Here is a 25,469-nt window from a genome sequence, read left to right on the forward strand (position 1 = left end):
ACAGTTGACACCTCCAGGAACACCACAACACAATGGTGTTTCTGAAAGGAGAAATCGAACCTTATTAAATATGGTGAGAACTATGATGGGGTTCACTGATCTTCCAATAAATTTATGGTATATGCTTTGGAAGCAGCAACATACTTACTTAATAAAGTTCCCACTAAGTCAGTCTCCACTACACCACACGAGATATGGAAAGGACGTAAGCCTAACCTTAAACACATTAAAGTTTGGGGTTGTCCAGCTTATGTGAAGAGACTGCAGTCTGATAAACTTGACTCTAGATCTGATAAGTGTAGGTTTATTGGGTGTCCCAAGGAAACAATGGAATATTATTTCTATCACCTTTTTGACCATAAAGTGTTTGTGGCTAGAGGAGCAACCCTTTTGGAAAGGGAATTTCTTTTAGAAGGAAATTATAGTGAAGAAATAAAACTTGATGAAGTTTAAGAAACTAATGAATCAATACAAAATCAAGATCATGAGACACAAGTTGAAGAACTTTTATTGGATGTTTTGAAGTTGACAAGGAAGTTTCCATCTTCAATAGTTGAAGTTCAAGAACTAAACGTAGTTCAAGAACAGGCTAATGAACCAGTTCCAAATCAAATTGAACAACAACAAAATCCAGCACAAGGTGAGCAAGTTGTACAAGAACCTCTTAGAAGGTCTACACGATAACGTCATGTACCAACTAGATCAAATCTAATGGTACAAGATGATGTATCAAATGAGGTTGATCATAATGAAGATGACCCTGAGACCTATGAAGAGGCAACACAAGGTTTTGACAATGAAATATGGCAAATGGATGTGAAAACAGTTTCCTTAATGGTGAGCTAGAAGAGGATGTATACATGACACAACCTGAAAGTTTCACATCTCCGCATGATCATAATAAGATTTGCAAGCTACAAAGATCCATTTATGGACTAAAGCAAGCTTCTTGAAGTTGGAATATTCGCTTTAACAAGACAATTGAAAAGTTCAATTTTGTTATATGTGGCGAAGAACCTTCTGTGTACAAAAAGGTTAGTAGGAGCACAATTATATTCTTAGTGTTGTATGTTGATGATATATTTTGCTCATAGGGAATGACATACCGGCATTGTAAAGTACCAAGATTTGGCTATCTGAACAGTTCTCCATGAAAGACGTAGGAGAAACAACTTATATATTAGGAATAAAGATCTATAGAGATAGATCTAGGAAACTGCTTCGACTTTCCCAGTCTTTGTACATTGATACCTTCTTAAAGAGGTATAACATGGATAATTCCAAAAGAGGCTATCTACCGATAGGCACTGGAATTACTGTCAGTAGGGAGGATTGTCCTAAAACACCTGAAGAGAGAGAAAACATGAGTAGGATCCCATACGCTAGTGCAGTGGGAGCTATCATGTATACCATGACATGCACACGTCCTGATGTGGCTTATGCACTTGGAGTGATTAGCCGATATCAGGCAAATCCTGGTGAGGAACATTGGAATGTGGTGACGACCATTCTTAAGTACTTAAGAAGGACTAAAGACCAATTCCTCACTTATGGAGATTCTGAATTAAAACTTGAAGGTTATACTGTGCAAGTTTCTCTTCAGATAGATGATAGCAAATCTGTTTCTGGTTATGTATTCACCTTAAATAGTGATGTAGTAAGTTGGAAATTTTCCAAAGAGGCTATAGTAGTTGATTTAGTGACTGAAATAGAATATATAGTAGCTAGTGAAGCTACTAAGGAAGCTGTATGGATGGAAAAGTTCTTAACTGAATTTGGTGTGGTTCCTTCAATAGAAGGTACAGTTCTATTGTTGTGTGATAATAATGGAGTCATTGCTCCAGCACAGAACCAAGATCACACCAAAAGTCCAAACACGTTCTGCGAAGGTATCACTTGATAAGAGAAATCATTAAACGTGGAGACGTTGAGATTCAAAAGGTTGATGGAAAGGAAAATATTGCAAACCCATTCACTAAAGCTCTTGGCGCAAATGAGTTTGGCAAGAACAAGTGGAAATTGGGAATGAAGTACACGAGCTTTTGGCTCTAGTGCAAGTGGGAGATTGTTAGGGATATAGCAGATATGCCCTAGATCCAATATCATATTTGATGATTTGAACATATTTTTGTGAACGTTATTTGATATAAAAATATATGGCATTTGATATTCTTTTATCATAGTTATTATTAATTGTTTGATTAATTTAATAAGGTCCTTGATTAAATTTTGAGACTTGACATTGTGATGGAGATCATGATAATGAGAGTAAAGTTTCTTATAATTTAATCTAAATTTGTTCTTGATCGTAGGATTATTAATTTGGATATTAGTAATCTGGTTAGATCAATATTTATGTGATTGTCTTTATGGGATAATGATTAGTTGATCTCATTAACTAAATCACATAGATAGATGATGCATATAGAGATATGATCATTGAACCGATACATTGGATAATTCCTAATGGTTAGAATTACCATAAACTGCCAATAGGATATTCTCTTGAAGAATGTGATGCAAGAATTTCCTTTGACCTGAGATCGTCATAGTAATTGACAAGTTATTTATTGTGCTTTGATACCAGACACCTATGGCTCTAGGGCGATAGTTGAAAGGATATTGGGTATGATAAAATACTTGTAGAATTAGTGATTGATCAAGATGGAATCTATCAACTCTTGGTAATGAGTTTAAGCTCCATGTTGTCATGAATTATAAACGACCAAACTAAGGCCTTGGCCAGGGTAATTGAATGAAAGAAGAAATAAGTTTCTTAGGTTATTCAAAGATCGATTATATTTGACATGAACAAATAGTTGGTCGCCTATTAGGATTTGACAGTTGAACCATATCCTAGGGTGATCCAGAGCTATAAGGATAGAAGGAATTACTACATTATTCTTCTACTGGTTCTTGAGAGTAAATTGTATACTTCATGCTATCCGGTCGTTAAGGAGTGTTGCTAGACGTCACCCTTGATTAGTATATTGATGTGATCAATTTACTACCGGTTTAGTATTGAACCTATGGGGTCGCATACTAACGAGTGTTCTGATCTTTGCTAAAGGATTAATTATTTTATTGTTTGATAATTAAATTAAAGAATTTAATTAGTCAAATAAATTTAGTTATTAATCTAAATGAAATATTATTATATTCTTTGCTAGCACAAAGAATATGATTAATATTGTGAATAAACTAAAATTTTCTTTTTGGAATATAATAATTTATATTAGATATAAATTATACCGGTTTAATTATATCTTTTGGTTGAAATATATATTATTTTATATTAGATATGTTATATAGAATATTAATTAAACAACAATAAGTTGTTGAAAACTTATTGAGTGAAATCCAACTGAAATTTGGATTCACGTATAAAGTCCACAAAGGACTACGGCATATACGTAAATCCCATTACGGGTGGAATATAAGTTTTCCATTAGAAAACCTTTATAGTACTCAATTAGAATTAGTATTTATGGAAAGGGTTGGCAGTTTCGAATGGGAATTCAATTTTCCATCGAAAATTTCCAAAAAAAAAGTTTATTTTGGAATAAACTTTTTTCCCTAAGTAAATTATTACCTCAACCAAATAGGAAAAAAGTTTATAGGTGGTGCTATATAAAGGATGATGGAGAAAATTTGCCGTGTTGTTAATTTTTCTAGAGAAGAAAAATATTTCGTGAAAGTGAGAGTGCAATATAAAGCCAAGAGAGAAAATACAATTACAAGAAAAGTGTTTCTTGTTCTTCTAATTTGTGTTGAGAATTTTGAGATAAATTTCAGCACAAGTTTTTCGTTTAATTTGTTCACGGGTTTCATTGATCAAAGAGTTGATAGTAAGGACTGGTCTCGGTATGGATACGCATAGTCTTCGCACTATCGAAGAAATTTTGAAACGATACTCTCTTCACCAGATACGTCTCAGATCCGATCTTTGACATGTAAATAAAATTTTAAACACGAAAAGATCTGTCTAGGATTGTTATTGTCTTCCATTGCGTGTTACGAACGTCTATACGTAATCCTACAACCTCCCCATGCTCATACATCACATTTGTAGACTAATTTTAAAATGTGTCACATTCCCTTCTTTGAGTATAGAAAACTAGATTCTTCTACCCGAAATAATTAACATATAACTAAACTACCAAAACTTAAAACTCTACTTAGTGAACTCCCCCCCCCCCCCCCACAACCTTCAATCAATCATTACAAACCTTGTTTATGAGGGTTTGGCAACCTTTCATTTTCTTTTCCTTTTTTTTGGTGTACAACTCCAATTTAAATAGAATTTGTTTTCTTTCAATGTCGTCTTTATCGAATTTTAATTTGGATCTGATTGAACTTTAATTCATAATTTGGAATGCGTTACGTCTTCATTATTGAGTAACATATGAAAGATAACTCAAATGGTAAAAGGGTAATGATTTATTTGTTTTTTTAATTTCGAAAGGGGTCAAAAGTAAAAAAGAAAAAAAAAAGGAACTTCGACATAATCACAAGCTCAATCAAGATTATTTTGGCTAATTGTCATCAAGAATGAATTTCTTGGATTTCATTTATCTATTGTGAGACACAATAATACCATTTAGAACGTCTGTGTTGCTTGCTTGGTTGGTTTTGAAGCAACTCCGCAAGTGAAAATAAATGGAATTTGAAAAACTTAGGAAAGAGACACGGCGACTTTAATTGCATTGAATAAAGACGCAAATATGATCAGTTCATTAGTAATGATTATTAATTAGTAAATTGACTATTTAGATTTTAAATTAAATATTTATTAATTTGTAACTAAGCCTAACCGGGGAGTTTTCTTGTTAAAGAGTAAATAATCACAACATCAATCGAGTTGAATTAATTAAAATTTTGATCAAAATCAAGTTGAATTATATTAAGTTAAGCTAATATAATCGAGTTTGAGCTTAAATACAAGTGAATTGAGACGAACCCCTTTCCATGGCTTAAAGGTTTAGGTGACATTAGCTTATACTAGGGAAAAAATATTTAATGCTCAAAAAATGGTATGTGTAAATACTGTATGTCACGAGGACCTTAGGATTTTCAAGAGGTTCAGTGTGTTGCGTTAAAATGGCCCAAACATATTTTTAGTATAGTGTGATGTCATCCAGCCTAAGTCTACATATTTTTTCTCAAAATACGTCACACTATTTAGAGTGTACAACAATTTATAAGTAGAATATTTTTATATATGTGGGACTTTGCTCACCCACCCAACCTAAGGGCAAATTTAGTGAAACATTCACCAAGTAATGAAGTGTCAAAGTTGTTCGCTCGATTTAGATGTATAAAATAGGCAGGTTGGGCAGATTTTGGGCGAGTCAAAATAGGTTGAGTCAATAAAATGAACGGGTCATTGACCTTAATGACCTTCCCAAAAGTTACTTGGGCTGATCAAGATGAGCTAAAATTTGGATCATAGCTCAACCCGCCAACTCTGACCAACTGTAATTAAGGACTTTTTACTTATCTATACTACTTTTTAAACTTATTTACCCTCAATATTGAAGTTTTAACTTAATTACAAGTTCATATTTCTTTGCCAATTATATACTCCCTCCGTTCACTTTTACTTGTCTACCATTGAATTTGCACACTCCTTGAGAAATAATAAGCAAAGTGCATAATTTACCATGATACTCATATTAATTGGTGTAAAGTCTTAATAGATTTGAAAATTGATTTGGAATGAGTAATTAATGCTAAGGGAAAAATAGAAAAAAATATTATTTTTCTCTTGATATGCGAAAGTGACAAGTAAAAATAAAAATTTATTTTTGAAATACTTGACAACTAAAAGTGAATGGAGAGAGTACAAAATAATGTATTAGATTCCAATTTGGGTGAGGAAGAAGAAGAAGAGTGTTATAGAGAAAATCACTCTTTTGCTCCCAAACTTTGATACCAAATGTGGTATCGAACACAACAATGGATCAGTAACTAAGACAAGAAGAGAGAATGAGAGATAGAGAGAATTCAGAGAAGAAAGGAAATAGATTTGTATTAGCTTCGAAAGTGTGTTTTCCACTATTACAAACTATTACTTATACAACTAGAATTTGATATTGAAATACAAACATGCTGAAAATAGAGAAAACAAAATAACTACTTTTCCCGTCAAATCTAAAGGTTCAAAAAATCCTACTCAACTGTCACGTCAACTGCTACTATAATACGTGTATCAATAGCCCTAATGAATATTACCCAAGTCCCCAAGGGTGAATGCTGGAAATCGAGCTTGCAATACAGAGGCTAACTCCCAAGTAGCATATGAGGCATCTAAGTTGGCCATTTGATTAGGCAAAGTGCAACAGCTTCGTTCCCCTTTTTAATCAAACGTCTAGCTAGAATAGCTTCAGGAAATAGGATGTCACGTCCCAAACCGATGGGTTGCAACGGGTATCCGGTATCTTACTCAACCAAGTACCAACATAACATATCTTTCGTGTCATACTATCATAGGTAAATGAATCAGAGTAAAGCATGAGGGAATACAAACTTTAACATATGACATACTAGCCTATAAGACCAAAATGATCACTCGTACATTGAACATAGGCTGACAAAGCCATACAATCTTTCATATACATGACATATGTCTACAAGCCTCTAAGAGTACATAAACGTCATAAGGCCGGGACAGGGCACCAACATACCAATCAATACATGTCTAAATCATACTGACTAAATAAGCAACTCCGGAGCAAATGGAGCACACTAACATCTTCCGCTAAGCTGATAGCCCACTTGGAGGACTCTCAACCTGTCTATTGGGACCTGCGAGCATGAAACGCAGCGTCCCCAGGTAAAAGAGACGTTAGTACAAATAATATACTGAGTATGTAAGGAATGAAAATCAGTAAATAATAGACAATAGACATGAGAGAAACATGGAATAAAAGACTCGACATATAAGTCTGGATAACTCAGTAAATCCTATAATACTTATAGTGTCATGTATATGCGTATGAATGTCATGTCGTGCATAGATACATATGTTCAAAATATTATCAAGCCTCTGAGGGCATCCCATCATATCATCTCGACCAATGTGGGCAAAATCATCAACGTATATGTCACGACCCAAAAATCCCTCCGAAGGAGTCGTGATGGCACCTAGTCTCTAAACTAGGTAAGCCTAACATTAACTAAGACAACATTTATATTTGCTAACTTTAATTTAAATAACTCTTAACAAATTACAATTCCCAAAACCGGTAGTACAAGTCATAAGCCTTTCAAAGAGTAGTTATACAAAATAAATATATCACTGTTCCAAAACAAAAGGAGCAAATGGAAATAAGTATAAATGAAGGTGACTCCGAGGCCTACGAACGCTGCAGCATGTTTACCTTGAGTCTCCACCGAAACAACCCGCACAGCTACTACCGATCAAATACCTGGATCTGTACACAAAAATACAGAAGTGTAGTATGAGCACACCATAGCGGTGCCCAGTAAGTATCAAGACTAACCTCGGTGGGGTAGTCACGAGGGACAGTCCAGACACTTACTGGTCAAATAAATTGAACAGGATATAATAATAAACTATCAACCTAAAGATGACAAAGTAATATCAATAGTAGAGAAAGAACAACTACAATCAGTAGAAACAATAACGGAAGCACGGATGGAAACGAAAGATAACCAAGTAAATTAACACCAACATAGCTGGAACGCAGACAAGTAAAAATGTACTCAAATAAGGAAGACGATGTCTGCTCAATAAATCATATCATTTCTGATGCACAATTTCAGCCATCTCAAACTCGATGTCTCATATCATAACCTCAATTACCAAACCTTTGGTACACCCGGCACCTTGTGCCCACATATTTCTATCTCACTTTGCACAACAATGGTCTCATGTTACTCAGTTCATAGGGTCCATAACCAATGCAATTAATATGTTCAAGGAGTCTCATTTACATAACATAAAGTAGAGTACAACTTCTAAACTAATTAGGAACTCACCAAGAAAAGATGAAGTTATTTTTAGAAATCATTTGAATAAAGAAAGTACTATTTTTAATTAAAGTACAACATCGAATGAATTATTACCTTTAACAAGGGATTTAATAAATTAACTTAGTAGAAATTCCATTTTAAATAAAATACAACCTCAGACGGTTTAAGAAAATTTAATTGAGTAACTAATTGATTTGAAGATGAAATAATTATTGAAATTTGAAGTATTGAAAAATATGTATATACATACGGCGAAGTATTGAAAACACTATGGGGTTCCATCACAAAGGATCACAACAGTGAAGGAATCTGAACACTTAAAACACTTGAATTGATAACAACAAATGAACACAGCAAACAGAAAGTGCACGACATCACCCTTTGTGCTCTATCACTCTTCCTCACTATATGCATAAATAGAAATGTGCACGACATCACCCTTCGTGCTTTAACTCTCTCATAACATGGCACGACATCACCCTTCATGCATTAACTCTCATAATCATGACACGACATCACCCTTCGTGCACTAACTCTCATAATCATGGCACGACATCACCGTTCATATATTAACTCTCATAATCATGGCACAGCATCACCCTTCATGCATTAACTCTCATAATCATGGTACGGCATCACCCTTCGCGCATTAACACTCACTGACAATATCATGCACGGCATCACCCTTCTTGTTTTACACTCTTTCTCACCCAAACAATAGAAATAATACATCCCGGTAAGGGAATCAACAACAATCCAACAATCCAATCACAAGGAATTCCACCACCAAGAGTATTAATACATGGTAACAAGAGAATCACGGAAAAATCAAGAAGCACAATAACCTTAACAAAACAACAAGACATAATAAACACGTGATAACTACACCGGTGACCACCACAATTTGAACACCTAGCATATATGCATGGGGTCATAGAGGAATTCACCATTAAGGGATAACAAAACAATAAGGAGAACAATCACTTCAATTAAGACAAATAAGGGCCATGTAACACGCAAGAGTTAGGGGAAAAGCTAACAATCATATAGATATTAGGAAGCCCAAGCATATCTGAAAAACTTCTCCCTTAATGAACATAAGGACCTAAGAACCCTAAAGGCAAATTTCTCATAAATAAGTCCGAGCACACACTCGTCACCTTGCGTGCACGAATCACAAATAACATAGAAGACTCAACTCCTAAGGGGAAGTCCCCCACACAAGGTTAGGCAAGATACTTACCTCAATTTGGCCAATTCAATACTCAATTTAGCTTTTTCTTTACCAATTCATCAACGCTCGGCTGAATCTAGCCAAAAACGACTTGAATACATCAAACAATGCAAGAGAAAACAATTTCAATTAACAAAACTATGATTCTTATACAATTTGAAAAAATCAACAAAAGTCAACTCCCCGGGCCCGCACCTCGTAACCCGACAAAATTTACAAAAATCGAACACCCATTCCACTATGAGTTCACTCATACAAAAATATCTAATTCCGATACCATTTGGTCATTCAAATCATCATTTTACATTTTTGAAGAACTTTACAAATTTTCCCCAAATTTCTTCCTAAATCACGAATCAAATGATGAATTCAATGATAGATTCATGTATTTTAGCCAAATCCTAGTTAGAATCACTTACCCCGATGAATTACTTAAAACACCTTCGACAAATCGCCAAGTTCCGAGCTCTCTAGGTCAAAATATGAAATAAAACCCTAAATCTCGTATTAATAGTGCACCTCCCAGATTTCCATCACCGCTGACTGTGGAAAATCACCACGGCAGCGCTCACCCCTCCACGGTCGCGAAAAAGTAGCGGTCCGCGCTTCTGGTGGCTGCAAAGACAAGCCTTAGTATTTTGGTCATAACTTTCTCTACAAATGTCCAATTAACGATTTCCTTACTTTTATAGAAATTAGACACGAAGAACTACAACTTTCATTTTTGAATCATCTCAAAATTCCTTGTAGATAAAAAGTATAGGCTTCCGAAGTCGGACCAACGAACCTGCAGATTCTTCATGACCGCGGTCGCGGACCGTTTTCCACTAACAGCGGTAATTCCATCGCTACAGTGAAATATCACCGCTGACAGTGGTCCTTTTGTCCGCTAGGGTGATTAATTACCGTTGTCCTCCCCCCTCCCCCCCCACAATCCGGAACAACTTCTGAGTGCCGAAAAGTCCGAACTCGCTAAAAACTAACCCCGAAATTCATCCGAGGCCCCCAAAACATCAACCAAATATACCAACACATCCCATAACATCATACGAACTTAGCCCCACTCTTAAATCATATCAAACAATGCTAAAACCACGAATCACCCTCCAATCCAAACCAAAAGAACTTGAAATTTTAAGAATCCTACAACCGATGCCGAAACCAACCAAACCAAGTCCAATTGACACTAAATTTTGCACACAAGTCACAAATGACATTAAGAACCTACTCCAACTCCCGAAATTATATTCCGACTCCGATATCATAAAAGTCAACTCTTGGTCAACCCTCTCTATTTTTCCAAACTTCAACTTTTCCAACTTTTACCGAAATGCCTCAAATTACCCTACGAACCTTCAAATCCAAATCCGAACACACGCCTAAGTCCAAAATTACCATACGAAGCTACTGACATCATTCAAAACTCATTCCGGGGCCGTTTATGCAAAAGTCAAATTCTGGTCAAGTTCTCTCCGCTTAAGCTTCCAAAACTATATTCCTTCTTCTAATTCGACTTTGATTCATCCTGAAACTGAATCCAACCATGCACACAAGTTGATATATATAATGTGAAGTTGCTCTTGACCTTAAACTGCTGAATTGGAAGCAATTATTCAAAACGACCAGTCGAGTCGTTACAGTATACCAGCCGATCAGGTGCTGGTGCGTATATATATATATATATATACATACACACACACATATATATATACGCGTATATAACGTCATCTGGTCATGGGTCAATGTAAATGAATACAATGCATGAGGAGCACGTCAATAAAATCTTTTGGAGTGTCGTAAGACCATTTTGCCTTTGATTAATATTATGAAATAAACTTTATCAACTTACGTATTTTCTGAGACCCATGAACAGATGATAGAATAATATGACACATAGGGAATCAAGAACATAAGTATCTCTGGTACTTTTATGAATAGAGTCATTTATCGAAATTGTGCATTTGCTCGTTTCGTTTGTGTCGTATAGATCATGCCAAAAGAAAGAAGGGATAGCATTAACATACCTGAACCGATTCTCTTGACAATCCCTCCAACATACATTGATTGTGACAACACTTAACAGCGGATCAAAGTAGGAAAAAATTCGTATGATATTCTTGAGAAAGATTGCACTGTACTCCCTTAAAATCGCAAAATCCCGTTGCCGTAACATTATAAGACTTCATATGAGATTGTTGAAAATCCATTCGTTAGTAAATAGCAAGCCTATGTATTCCCTAATGAAATAGTGATCTCTTAAAATATTGGTTTTAAGAGCTTCATCCGTTAGCACTTAGTAGGTGTAAACATCACTTATTTTATTAAATTAAAGAGATCTTAAGTCTTTGCTGGGGTGGACCCACTTGGTAAGACTTCGCCACCAACCATCCTCCAATTTTTGTCACCTTATTATAGGATTTATGAGTCATAATTCAACACCTCTCTGGCTGCCACATTCCATAGTCTCACGTGACATTCCGCCTAACACTTATCCAAGATAATTATCCTCAAACTTTTAATTAATTTGTTAACTTCCCACTCAAATCAATAATTAACCAAATATCCACATAATTTAGAATTATCTCAAATTACTTAAAATACCACTTACTTTTAACATACCTCATATACTTCACTATCATGGTCATGTGGTACCTTGTATGGAACTAGTCCATAAACACCGGGTATTATAGCTCGGGTCGTATTTTATCTCAAATTGACAAATTTCGACGAAATTTATTTTCTTCAATTTTCTTACCCTCTCAGCTTCATGAATTTATTCATCACTTGTTTGAAATAGTATAATGCTTATAATCTCAAAATAATCTTATTCCCGAACTTACGTCGATTAACTTACAACAAAACTTTAACGTACGGAAATGCGGGAAGTAACCTCTCATTTTCGAGCTTCCATCAATTTACTTTATGGCGTACTTTCACATACGAAAATATGGGGTGTAACATTATTCCCCCCTTTGGAACATTCATCCTCGAATGTTGACTGATGGACTTATCATTCTCATAACCCATAGCTCCTGCGAATACTTTAGTACTCCTCTTGCCATCTAGGAAACTGTTCTGTAAATGAATCCCAAAGATCAGGGCATTCCCCTTTTTAGGCCTCTTTCTCACACCACTACTTGTATTCGGAATTCTTCCAATCTCGTAATTGTTGCTACCTACTGTCATGCAGCATGTACGATTCTGACCTTGTATGTGCACCTATGTGACTCTTCTCTCCTCTTTCCTCTGGCATTTATCCAATCTCATACAAAATTATGACAAGTTGTCCCTTTGGGTGTCATTAGTTTTACTACATCTAAGTAGGCCATACTATACCTTTAACTCTTAGTTCGATTTATTGTTACTGAGGTCTGCTACCAAACTCCAAGTTACTCCCATTGCTTATCCTATATGTATAAATCTAAGTCATTTAATGCTTATTCATTATTGCTCATCTTATGACCAAATCTCATTTCGTACTTTGTAACTTTTATCTACCCATTGTTGATTCACCTCGAAATTGATCTACAATCTACCACTGATAACTTGAAACTTCTTACGTAATCACTATGGCTCACGTCTCATTGGGGAATATTTGAAATGGTTAGACTGATCCACTTGGGGCGATACTATGCTTTCATAACCATATTTTACATGTGATTCATTTTACATGGGTATTATAATCCTGTACAATTCATGAAATCCCTTTCCTTTCTTCTTCAAATCATTACTCAATCGAAGGCTCAAATGTCATTCTTTATTTATCATAGTTACACCCTCATTCTACTACTAGGGCAACATTCTATATCTTCTAAATGCTACTGGTCTTAGACTCCTTTGAGTTCATTCAGGCTATACTGAGCTTTCTATAACTTAGAGAAACCATTAGCTCTCTTGTTTTCATGGGCTTAATCCTGAGAACTTATTTATTCTCGTCACCTTCTCACTCTCCCTTTCTTATCCTTACTCATGTCTTCTAGAACCTTGTCGCTTTACCATACAATAACTTGCAACTACATACATCTATTTATATTACTCGCAACCTTTCAACTTGCTTTCATCATAGATTTCCTTATGTCATTCGGGAACATCAAGCGAGACATCACATCGTCTCTAACTCTTCTTTACTTTCTTAATCAGGTTCCTCGATACCTAGAAATCGTAGGCTGGAAGACATGTCATTAATGACACCGCTATACTCCCTGAATACTTAATCCCAACGCTTCTAGCTCTCTATCTAAAGTATGGATTATTTACAATCTTCTACACCTGAGTATCTCGTTTATTGTGCACATTTACTTTACTTACCTTAAAATCTTGCATCGTATCTTCTATCTCTTTCATGACCTCCCTTCCACATAGGTATAATTCACGTCCATAACTTGAAGCTCTATTATAATACTTGCACCTCTGGTGCATACACAATTCGGTGGGAGCTTCATACTGATTTCTTATGAGGCTGGTACTCTTCTAACTGACTTTATCATAAAGCCATTATAGAATATGGCTACTGTACTACCTCTCTTGTACCTCTGATATTAAGAATGATCCTACAATGTTCTCAATCACAATTTCTATAATTTTCTAGGTCCAATAATCAGACTCCTGATTTACTTCGTTGTTGTAACTCTTTAGTTTCCACATCCTTCTGATCAAACTTTATGTAGGCTTAAGCTATCTCCGAATATGTGGTTCATGGTATTAGTTATTACTTTTAGCCTTTCATAGGTGCTATGGAATATCCATGCTACAATCCTTTAACAATTCAATCGTTTGTCTATGACATGGGCTCAATTCTTTCTTTTAGCTTATATCAAAATCTTCTACAACTGTATATGCTGCATGTATAAAATGCAGAACTCTTAAGTGCGTTCATAATGTAACTAACTCTTAAGTGCGTTCATAACGTAACTAACTCTAGACCATTGATGGAATAATTCCTTTGGTGCAACTCATATGATCTCGATCATTACTTTTATTTTTTTCCTTTCCGTTCATTAGCCAAGATAAGTACCACTTTCTTTTGGAGTGCATACAATTTCTTAGTGAAACTGCTTTTATATGACCATTTCTCCTTCAAGTTACCATGTTCAAGTTGAAGCCTTCTTCTTTATTTCCTCACCTAGTCTTTCATTGTAGTACTTAGGGAGGACCCTCTGACTCTTGTAAAGCTACGAGTTTTTGATGTTTGTATTCACCTATAATTATCCTTAGTTACTTACCTCTACACTCATGTGCTCGTACAGTTGCTTCTTCTGAACTGAAGTTTTGATTGTCTTTCCAGTGGGACTCCTTTTTATTTTCATAACACTCATATGGTACCTTTAACTACCCCAACTCCTATCTGAATATTTCTCAAGGATTATGATGTCATTTCTGTGAGACTGAATTCCCCATATTGGGGTTCACTATGTTTATCTTGCACGATTTATTGATTTTTCTGTATCCTCTTATCTAGCCATAACTAGGCTCTTCCTAAATCAACTACTAACTAATCATTGGCCCATTCTCATATAAATATTCCGCATAATCTCTCTTGGATTATTTATTTGTCTTAACTTACCTCTCGCACTAGCTCCTTATGTCTCAAGTGTTCATTCACACTTATTTATCAATAACATCCTGGGGAAAACCCTTACTGCCTCTCCCCAGCTTTGTACTTGCATAATGTTCTGTAGTCGTAGCATATCTGTTGTATTTGGATAAGTGCAATCTTATTCCTTTCTCATTTTTATCGCATTCCTCCTTTGCCATTCTGTAATTACTAAAACCACTTAATTCTGACTTAATGCCACATCACTCCATACTCCCTCCTTTTGGGGAGTACTAACATTTAGTGCTACGATAATCTACATATAAATGTTTTACCTCTTCATCTTTAGCATCTTTTACATCATCGATGACCCTTAATCGCCTTGCGGTAATCGTTCTGTACCAAGGATAACAAATATCCTTAATCACAAGGGAGACACCTAGTGTAACTGGCACATACGGCCCCATAAGCTTAACTTTGCTTACATTGCTTACTTTAGGGAAACATCTTCCTGAATGACCATTTTCTGAATTTCTCATGAATCTTCTTTTGTTGTCCATTCTATTATCGCTGGAATGAATTTGAAATTCTCATGATGCTGACTATTATCTAATCACTCAGTCTTTAATTCACGTTTAGTTTATCTTGTTCACCAGCCCATATTGATTTCTATTATTCTGGGGTCCAACGTTTCCTTTTGATAGTTGCGCTGGAGTCACGCACTTATTTCTTGAAATGAGGATATGACTTTATGGCCTATATTCCTTTGTTGTCTCAAGGCCTATCACCTCTTGTCTTTTCCTTCACTTGACTATAGACTCTGTAATACTGTTATTTTTGTTTTTGATCTACCGTTGTCATCCATGTACCACATTTTATTCATAATGCTTCATTAGCTCTCTTCTGATTTTCTTGCTAACATGTCTGTCTATCACTTAATTCTAAAAACTTTAACAAGATATTCTTTTGCTTTTAACTCCCCTTTGCTCCATCCAGTGGCTCTTCGGATTGCCTAATATTCTCTCTCTACTAGGGAAGGGAGTCACACTAAGATAATATTTATCCCTTCAAGGCTTTCCAGTGCCTATCTTTGTAGTACTCATATCTAACATATGACATACTGGCTTATAAGATCAAAATAATCACTCGTACATTGAACATAGGCTGACAAGGCCATATAATATTTCATATACATGACATGTGTCTACAAGCCTCTAAGAGTACATAAACGTCATAAGGCCGGGACAGGGCCCCGATATACCAATCAATACATGTCTAAATCATACTAACCAAATAAGCAACTCCGGAGCAAATGAAGCGCACTAACATCTTCCGCTGAGCTGATAGCCTAGTTGGAGGACTCTCGACCTGTCTATCGGGACCTGCAGGCATGAAATGCAGTGTCCCCAAGCAAAAGGGATATCGGTACAAATAATGTACCAAGTATGTAAGGAATGAAAATCAGTAAATAATAGACAATAGACATGAGAGAAACATGGAGTAAAAGACTCGGCATGTAAGTCTGGATAACTCAGTAAATCCTGTAATACTAATAGTGTCATGTATATGCATAGGAATGCCATATCATGTATAGTTACATGTGTTCGTAACATCATCAAGCCTATGAGGGCATCCCATCATATCATCTTGGCCACTTTGGGCAAAATCATCAACGTATACCAGCTGATCAGGTAGTGGTGCGTATATGAAGTCGTAACTATTTTCCATATCCCATCTACATATATATATATACACACACACACACACACACACACACACACACACATATATATATATATATATATATATATATATATATATATGTATGTATGTATATAACGTCATCTAGTCATGGGTCAATGTAAATAAATGCAATGCATGAGGAGCACATCAATAAAATCTTTTGGAGTGTCGTAAGACCATTTTGCCTTTGATTAATATTATGAAATAAACTTTATCAACTTACGTATTTTCTGAGACCCATGAACAGATGATAGAACAATATGACACATGGGGAATGAAGAACATAAACATCTCTGGTATTTCTATGAATATAGTCATTTATGGAAATTGTGCATTTGCTCATTTCGTTTGTGTCGTATAGATCATACCAAAAGAAAGAAGGGATAGCCTTAACATACCTGAACCGATTCTCTTGATAATCCCTCCTAATACATTGATTACGACAACACGGCGAATTGAAGTAGGAAAAAATCTGTATGATATTCCTGAGAAAGATTGCACCGTACTCCCTTAGAATCACAAAATCTCGTTGTCGTAACGTTATAAGGCTGGCTTCATATGAGATTGTTGAGAATTCATCCATTAGTAAATAGCAAGCCTATGTATTCCCTAATGAAATAGGGATCTCTTAAATTGTTGGTTTTAGGAGCTTCATCTGTTAGCACTTAGTAAGTGTAAACATCACTTATTTTAGTAAATTAAAGAGATCTTAAGTCTTTGGTGGGGTGGAACCACTTGGTAAGACTTGGCCACCAACCGTCCTCCAATTTTTCCACCTTATTGTAGGATTTATGAGTCATAATTCGACATCTCTTTGGCTGCCACATTTCATTGTCTCGCATGACATTTCCCCTAACACTTATCCAAGATAATTATCCTCAAACTTTTAATTAATTTGTTAACTTCTCACTCAAATTAATAATTAACCAAATATCCACATAATTAAGAATTATCTCAAATTACTTAAAATACCACTCACTTTTAATATACCTCATATACTTCATTATCATGGTCATGTGGTACCTTGTATGACACTAGTCCATAAACACCGGGTATTATTGCTCAGGCCGTATTTTATCCCAAATTGACAAATTTTGACGAAATTCATTTTCTTCGATTTGCTTACCCTCTCACATTCACGAATTTACTCATCACTTGTTTGAAATAGCATAATGCTTATAATCTCAAAATAATCTTATTCCTGAACTTACGTCGATTAACTTATGACGAAACTTTAACATACGAAAATGCGGGAAGTAACCTCTCATTTTCGAGCTTCCATCAATTTACTTATGGCCTACTTTCAGGTATGAAAATATGGGGTGTAACATAGGAAAAGCTGGCTTGCTAGGTCAATGATTGGGGTGAATAATCTCGGAAGGGAGGATATGGCAAAGTTTGAGTTGAGAGATGTAGAAGATGGGGTAGATAAAAAAATTTGGTGGTAGTAGTAGCTTATAGGCAACAACACAAACTTTTTCAACAATGAGGTAGGGACCAAAGTAACGAGAAGTCAACTTAGAGAACTGGTTAATGTAAATTGTCATTAAGGCTCCACCTTGACAAACACCCAATCTCTAACTTGAAAGGTGTGAGCACGTGATTTTTGCCCTACGATAACTACTCCAAAAAATTCAAGATAAAATAATTTTCCTTTGTGTGCAATTTTGAGGATTTGCGTGGCATTTTTGGATAATTATTCGCATTTTTGTCTGTCAATGTTTATTCTATTTTAATTAATGAAAAATACAAAAATATGTGTTGCCTGTGCATTTAGGATTTAATGTTACAATTAGGAATTAATTAAAACAATTTTGGCTTTGCGAGAACGAAAATCACAAAAATGATGTACTGTGCATTTTTAGCATTTGATGTCCGATTGTGCGATTTTGTTTTCCCATTTGTTAGTCAATTATGTGTGATAATTAATTAGCATTTTTATAAGTTAATTTGATTTATAAATCAATGTAGGATTTTGGTTTTTAATTTGGAAAATTAGTTTAAGAAGAAAAAGAAACAAATAAAACAAGAAAAAGAAAAACAAATCGGATTGGGCCTAGATTCACCCTGTTTTGCCCGTTCAAATAGGCCCAAACGACCCCGGTTTAGTCCATCTCAAAGACACCCCAAACGACATCGTTTTGGGGAAGCCCTGATTAGGTCCGTTGATTTAAATTGATCAACGGTCCAAAAACATTTCCCTTACCTGTTCCTATACCCGCCCCATCCCCTACTAAAACCAAACGACGCCGTTCCCATTAAGGGAATTGATCCAGGCCGTCAATCTTCATTGATCCAACGGACCACATTAATCTCACCATCTCAATATACCAAACTCCTAAACCCCTTACCCCCCCATTTGCCGACCCCTCTTCTTCGTCTCCCAAACCACAAACCAAGCGACCTCTCGAAACCCTAGAGCCGCCACCCCACGCCTTTGCCTGAAACCCCGCGGCAACGCCGCCGCCGGCCACCCAAATAACACCCCTAAACCTCCTAACCTCCCTCAACACGATTTCATACTCTATTAACTTCGAATCACGCCACAGCTTCTCGAATCTTCAATAACAGAATCAACCTAAAACCTCACCTTCTCTGGTGACCCTCAAATTAACACCCCTGAGCCTCCTAACCACCTCAACCTGAATCCCCACTCCGTTGTCCTCGAATCATCCCCGGCTTTTTCGAATCTTCGATCGAAGCTCAGGACCCAAAACCCTAGTTCATCTAATGAACCCCAAACTCACACCAGCTATCCACCTGACCTCCCTCGTGCCTAAAACGCCCTTGGTCTGGCTCGAATCTTGCTAGAACTGGTCGAGTTTCAAATCAATTAAAGAACCCTAGAGAGCCAAAACCTGGAACCTGTCCGAGTAAAGGGGAAATTTGAGGTTCTTAATCGACTTTAGTCGAGTGTTTTCAGTCGAGAACACTCGATTAAGGTCCGTTTTGACCTCAAAAGTTCGAGTCGAAGTCTAAAATGGGAACTGTTCAGAGTTAGCCTGTAATTTTGAGGTATTTTTCTTCTTTTTCTTTTCTATTTTTGTTGTTATTTATCTGCTTAAGCTTCATGGTATTTCATCATCTTTTAATTTATTTCTCTCTTCTCTTTCGGACCTTTTTCTGGTCCAGTTTTTCTCATATGGTTGGTTGGCATATGCTGAATCGATTGAGTATGTTTGTCCATTAGTTTGGTTGTAAAAGTCAGTGTCAATAAGGCCTAGTATAAAGTCATGATTACTCCTGTAATGGTTTGGTGCTATTATTTGGTTCAAGCTGTTTCATCTGTGTTGTCTATCATTTTGTCGCATATGAATTCAGTGTAGTTACAATGATTCATTTGTTCCTGTATGGATTCAATTTAGGATTGTGTTAGTTCGTTTCTATGTATCCGTAACCTTGACAGTTCAATAGGAGTTCGTCCTGAATCATTTTTCTTATGTTGATGCCATTTGATCTGATTTAAATTCTAGTTCGACCGGTTATTTGAATTTGAATTGAATTGGTTATAGTTGAAAGATGTAATATAGATTAAAGGGTTTACAGTAGGAGATTCTAGGGTAAATCACAGGAGTTTTCAGGGGGTAATTTGGGAGTTCAAAGGTTTGAAAATGGATTTAACTGAGTAGTCTGTCCAGTAGGGTCCTGATGTACCTTTAAACTAATGCTTTAGTTTATTAATAGGGGGACCACTAAGTAATAAGTAGGGTTCTAATGGGTTATGAGAGTAATAATCTGTTGAATGCTTTTTACTAAATTGGAAATCAGAAACAGTAAGTAATAATGAAAAGTTAAAAGTGTTCACATAGTAGAAGAATATTTAAAGCTGGAAAGTAAAAAGGAGTAGGGGTAATAATAAAAGGTTTTCTTTTACAACTGGAAAAGAAAAAGGAGAGGGGCTGGAAAGGGTTTAAGGTTTTGGTATAAATATAGAGATCAGTAGAGACATTGAGAAAGAGATTCTGAAAATTAGAGGAGAGACCTGGAGAGAGGAAAAGTCAATCTGAGAGAACATTTTTGAGTCTTGAATCAGTTCTAAGAGAGAGTTTAAGAGAAAAGATATTGTACCATTGAGTTCTAGGCAGAATTTAGATTCCAAATACTGGTTCTTGCCCCTTTTGATTGTTGAATCTATTTGGTAGTCTATTGATTCTGTTTCTGAACTTATCCGAGCTTAGTTTGTTCTGTTTTGGGTTTCTGTATTGCTGTTGGTTGACAAACTCATTCTGGGTTGTCGTTGAGTGTTATTCTGGTTTTAAAACTGGTTTTTGGAGCTGTTTTGAATCCCATTGCTGCTGTATTGTCTGTTGCTTACCTGCTGCCGACTTTTCCTTCTTCTTGTCCTGTTTTTCAATCCATGTACATGTTGAATCTCCACATCATGTAGAGTTTGGCTGAAATAAAATGAAATGGAAACCTAACTTCATTGGAAAACTTCAGTAGCTACTATATCTTCCTTATAATTGAATGTAATGGTTTGAATTGTAATTAGGACTGTTTGTTTAAGTAATTTGGAATGGCTGAATCTACAGCTTGTAATAAACTACCTTTGAACTACTTCGAACCAATTCAAATTCGTGACTATCTAACTGCAATTCAGTACAATGGGTGTATGTGTAGTTTAGTGTTCATTTATGTTTAAAACGAAAAGTCAGAAACAGTTGGATTTGAAATCGAGTTTGATGTCCAGTTGAGCATGTATTGTATTGCAGTAACTCATATCATGCAGATTAGTTCTTAATATATAGGTGTTAACTAGCGTTGGTAGAAGTGTATGACCAATAGTCTAATCCTTGAAGGCTTGATATGCAATCTTGTTGTCGAACTCAAAGCTACCTCTTAATTTGCTCTTTCACCTTTAGTAAAAAACGGACCAGTAGTTAAAATAATCTAATCTTCAAACCATGTTCTGTTCATTTGAGTAAAAGGATGCAGTAATTCCGATGGGTACTTGATTTGATTCAACGGAAGCTGCGTCGGTCTAGTGGTCAGCCTAATTCCAGGCCATCTGAGCTTTAGCGCTTTAACGAATGGCCCGGGTTTTACCTTATTTGTATACTCGCATGGGCCTGGGCCAAAGACTACGTTGGGCCGACTTTTGGTTGTGCCAATTCACATTTTTCGGGCTTATCCTTGAGCCTTGAGACATATTTGGTTTACAATTATTGTTTTAGGCCCTTGACAAAATCGATTAGGATTTTTCCTTTTTTTTAGAGACAAATTAATTAGAAAATCTTAGTTCACTTTAGGATGGACCTAATAATGAGTGAGAAGAGCCTCGACAAACAAAAATACACAAGCTGCGGGGCCCTCTATACATGTTGGTAAAATTACTTAGACTTCGGGATGGGCCGTATAGCAAAATTTCACAGCCTTACCCAAATAATGATACGCTAGTCGCTTTAGACGCGCCTTTAATAATTTACTTTCTTAAACTCGGGTGCACACTTATGTGACCCAAATCCAAATCTCAGTGGAGTCGAGATGTGTCAACAACCACGGGTGCATTGATGTGACGTGGTTCGAGATGCGTTTTTACGACGTTGCAATTCTCGTTGAAAAAATAACAATAATAAAAGCGGTAAAAAGTTTAAATTTGCACATAGTTTCAATATGAATTAAAATCAGATAAATAAGCCGAATATGACAGTTGAGCGATCGTGCTAGAACCACGGAACTCGGGAATGCCTAACACCTTCTCCCAGGTTAACAGAATTCCTTACTCGGATTTCTGGTTTGCGGATTGTAATACAGAGTTAATGTTTTCCTCGATTCGGGATTCAACCGGTGACTTGGGACACTATAAATCTCCCAAGTGGCGACTCTGAATTAAATAATAAATCCCGTTTCGATTGTCCTTTAATTGAAAAAAACTCCCTTTACGTCCCTTTGTGGGGTGTAGGTAAAAAGGAGGTGTGACAAAAGGTTTTATCAGTCTTCTGTGCATTGGCTTGAGCCTTCCTTCTATGTTGAGCTCTATGTAAATGAAACTTGGCCATTTGCAACTTGAACTCCCTTACTAATAGGATGTCTTCAACAGAGGTGGACTCAGAATCTCTTGGTAGATAAGGCAAGTCTAAGAGAGGAGGGTAGCCATATAGAAGTTCAAAAGGGAGATTTTAATGGAGGAGTATGGGCATGAGTTATACCACCATTCAGCTAAGGGTAAGATAGAAGACCAATCAGAAGGTGAATCAGTACAAAAACACCTCAATCCCTTGAGCTGGGAGGAATTCTTTCATAAAGGAATTGATAAAAATAGGATCTTTGTCACTTGTAATAGTGGCAGGGAATCCATGTAGCTTAAAAATGTTGTCCAAGAATATAGGCACTAAATTTTATGCAGTAAAAGGGTGAGTAAGAGCAACGAAGTGACATACTTGGCCAAACGATCAATAATGACCTAAATAACTATCTTGCTCTTGGACTTGGGCAGTCCCTCAATGAAGTCCATGGTGATTTCATTCCAAGGTAGTGCAGGAATAGGTAGAGGTTGAAGAAGACCAAGAGAAGCAGAGGTATCATACTTATTCCTTTTACAGGTAGTGCAATTCTGAATGAAAGTTGCAATGTCTTTCCTGATGCCCTTACAATAGAGGTATTGTAACACCTTCCTGCTAGTCGCATCTAGGCGGGGGTAGAATGCCATAGAGTGAGTAACTTTGTTCTCAAAGCAGCATAATTACCTATCACCAATTTCCCTTTTCTTCTTAGTTGATTATTAAGCCAAGTAAAATACTTCTGTGGGATTGTTGTAAAGACTTAATCAAGGTATGCAGCTCAAGATGAGAAGACCAACTGGCAATAATTTCTTGCCATAAATCAGTGTGGATAGAAGAAACAAGCAAAGACATCAGCTCAGCTCCTTGAACATTGGAGAAGTAGTCAACAGCTATGTTCTCCTTGCTCTTCTTATATTGGATCTCAAAGTCAAAGGGTAGTAGCTTGGCAATCCACTTGACTTGAGAGTCTGTATAGAGCTTTTGCTCTAAGAGATACTTTAAAGCCTTCTGGTTAGTCTTTACAATAAAATACTGACCCATAAGATAGTGGAACCACTTGCTCACAGCAAAAACAAGAGCCAAAAGTTCCTTTTTATAGACAGAAAGAGTAGCATGCCTAGGGTCCAAGCCTTTACCAATGAAAGCCACAAGATGACCCTCTTGCATGAGCATAGACCCAATACCTGTAAAGGGAGTAGAATAGTTGGGCAATGCCAACACAAGAGCAGTTGCTAATGCAATCTTTAAGGCAATGAAGGCTTGTTAAGCCCTGTTGGACCAAATGAAGTCGTCTTTCCTGAGAAACCTAGTAAGAGATCGACTAATAAGACCATAATTCCAAATAATCTTCCTATAGTACCAATCAAGGCCAACAAAACCTCTTAGTTGCTTCATTGTGGTAGGCACAAGCCACATTTGGACAACCCAAGATTTTCATTGGGTTAGTGGAAACTCCTGCGCTGATATGAAATGCCCAAGATACTCCACATTTTCCACTCCAAAACATTTAGATTGTTAAGCCAAAAAGATGTTGTTCACCATAACTTCAAACAGTTGATGGATATGGTGGACATGATCTTGTAAGTGAAACACTATAGACCAAAATGTCATTAAAAACAATATAAACTTTCTAAAAAACTATTGGAACAGATGATTCATAAGTCATTGATAGGTAGATGGAGCACTTGTTAAACCAAACGGCATGACCAAGTATTCATAATAGCCAAATGAGTTTTGAAAGGAGTTTTGGAATGTCTTCAGGCACCATCTAATATGATGCTAACCTGACCTTAGATCTATTTTAGAGAAGGTTGTAGCCCTAGTTAACTCATCCAAAAGGTCATCTATAATAGGAATAGGGAATTTGCCCTTAATTGTGTGTTGATTTAACTCTCTATAATCAACACACAATCTACATGAGCCATCTTTTTTTTCCCTACTAAGACCACATGAAGACAAAGGACTATTACTATACTGAATACACCTTGTTGTAACATTTCTCTTACCAAATTCTCTATGATGTCTTTCTTCATAGAAGAATACTTATAGGGCCTAATGTTGATTGGTTTAGACTCCTCTTGTAATGGTATTCTGTGATAAAAAACACCCATTTGTGGAGGCAAAGTTGTGGGGTCATTGATGATCTACTGATACTAAGTGATCAACTCCTTAAGTGATCCTAGTAAGGTCTCTTCTGAAGGCAAATGGAGAGCATTAAATTGACTGCTATGGTCCTTCATAGATCTAGGTGTAACAAACTGCAACATAAAGAGCTGAACCTTCTCATTGTAGCCCTTATTGATAGCCTTGGAACTTGAGAGTTTACAGTCCTCAGTAACCCTTTTCAACACATGATGTTTGCCCTGATAATTGAAGGACAAAGTAAGTTCAGTACAGTCCATAGTGACAGGACCCATTATTTTCATCCAAAGGACTCCTAGAATTAAATCATATTTTCCTATAGGAAAGACAATCAAGTCTTATGTATAAGTGGTTCCTTGTAGCATCCACTGGAAATCTCTAACTACACCAGAGGTAGCCATTATATTATTGTTACCCCAACTGACATAGCCCGACTTAATTGGAGAAATGTGACAGCTTAACCTTTTTGTAGATTCTGTATCAATGAAGTTATGAGTAGTTCCCCCATAAATTAATATTTGAATGGGTCATTTTTCACTATAAGCAATAACATGGATAGTCTGGGGCCCATGAAGTCCACTTAAAGCACATAAGGATATCAAGGGAAGATCTCCATCAGTCAAAGTCAGCTCCTTAGTAGTTGGTGCACCTTCGAACTTCACTGGCTCCTTTTCCATATCACCCTCAGGATATTCTATGTCCATGATAAAAAATTTCTTATGTAGATAACACCTATGACCAGGTGTGTACTTATCATTAAAAAAATAGCATAGCCCCTGAGCTGTTTTGGCTTGCATTTCAGCTGGTGAAATCATTC

The 25,469-nt window shown here is 36.3% G+C and overlaps 1 protein-coding gene across 1 annotated transcript; it reads left to right on the forward strand.

Annotated features, from left to right (window-relative positions):
* The first annotated feature begins 1,411 nt into the window (after positions 1-1,411).
* On the forward strand, positions 1,412-1,900 carry LOC138884995 (secreted RxLR effector protein 161-like). Its single transcript, XM_070165876.1, has one exon. It carries the CDS (start codon positions 1,412-1,414, stop codon positions 1,898-1,900), a length of 489 nt encoding a protein of 162 aa, XP_070021977.1.
* Positions 1,901-25,469: the final 23,569 nt, after the last annotated feature.

This window comes from Nicotiana sylvestris, chromosome 2 (genome assembly GCF_000393655.2).
Source record: "Nicotiana sylvestris chromosome 2, ASM39365v2, whole genome shotgun sequence".
NCBI classification, from domain to species: domain Eukaryota; kingdom Viridiplantae; phylum Streptophyta; class Magnoliopsida; order Solanales; family Solanaceae; genus Nicotiana; species Nicotiana sylvestris.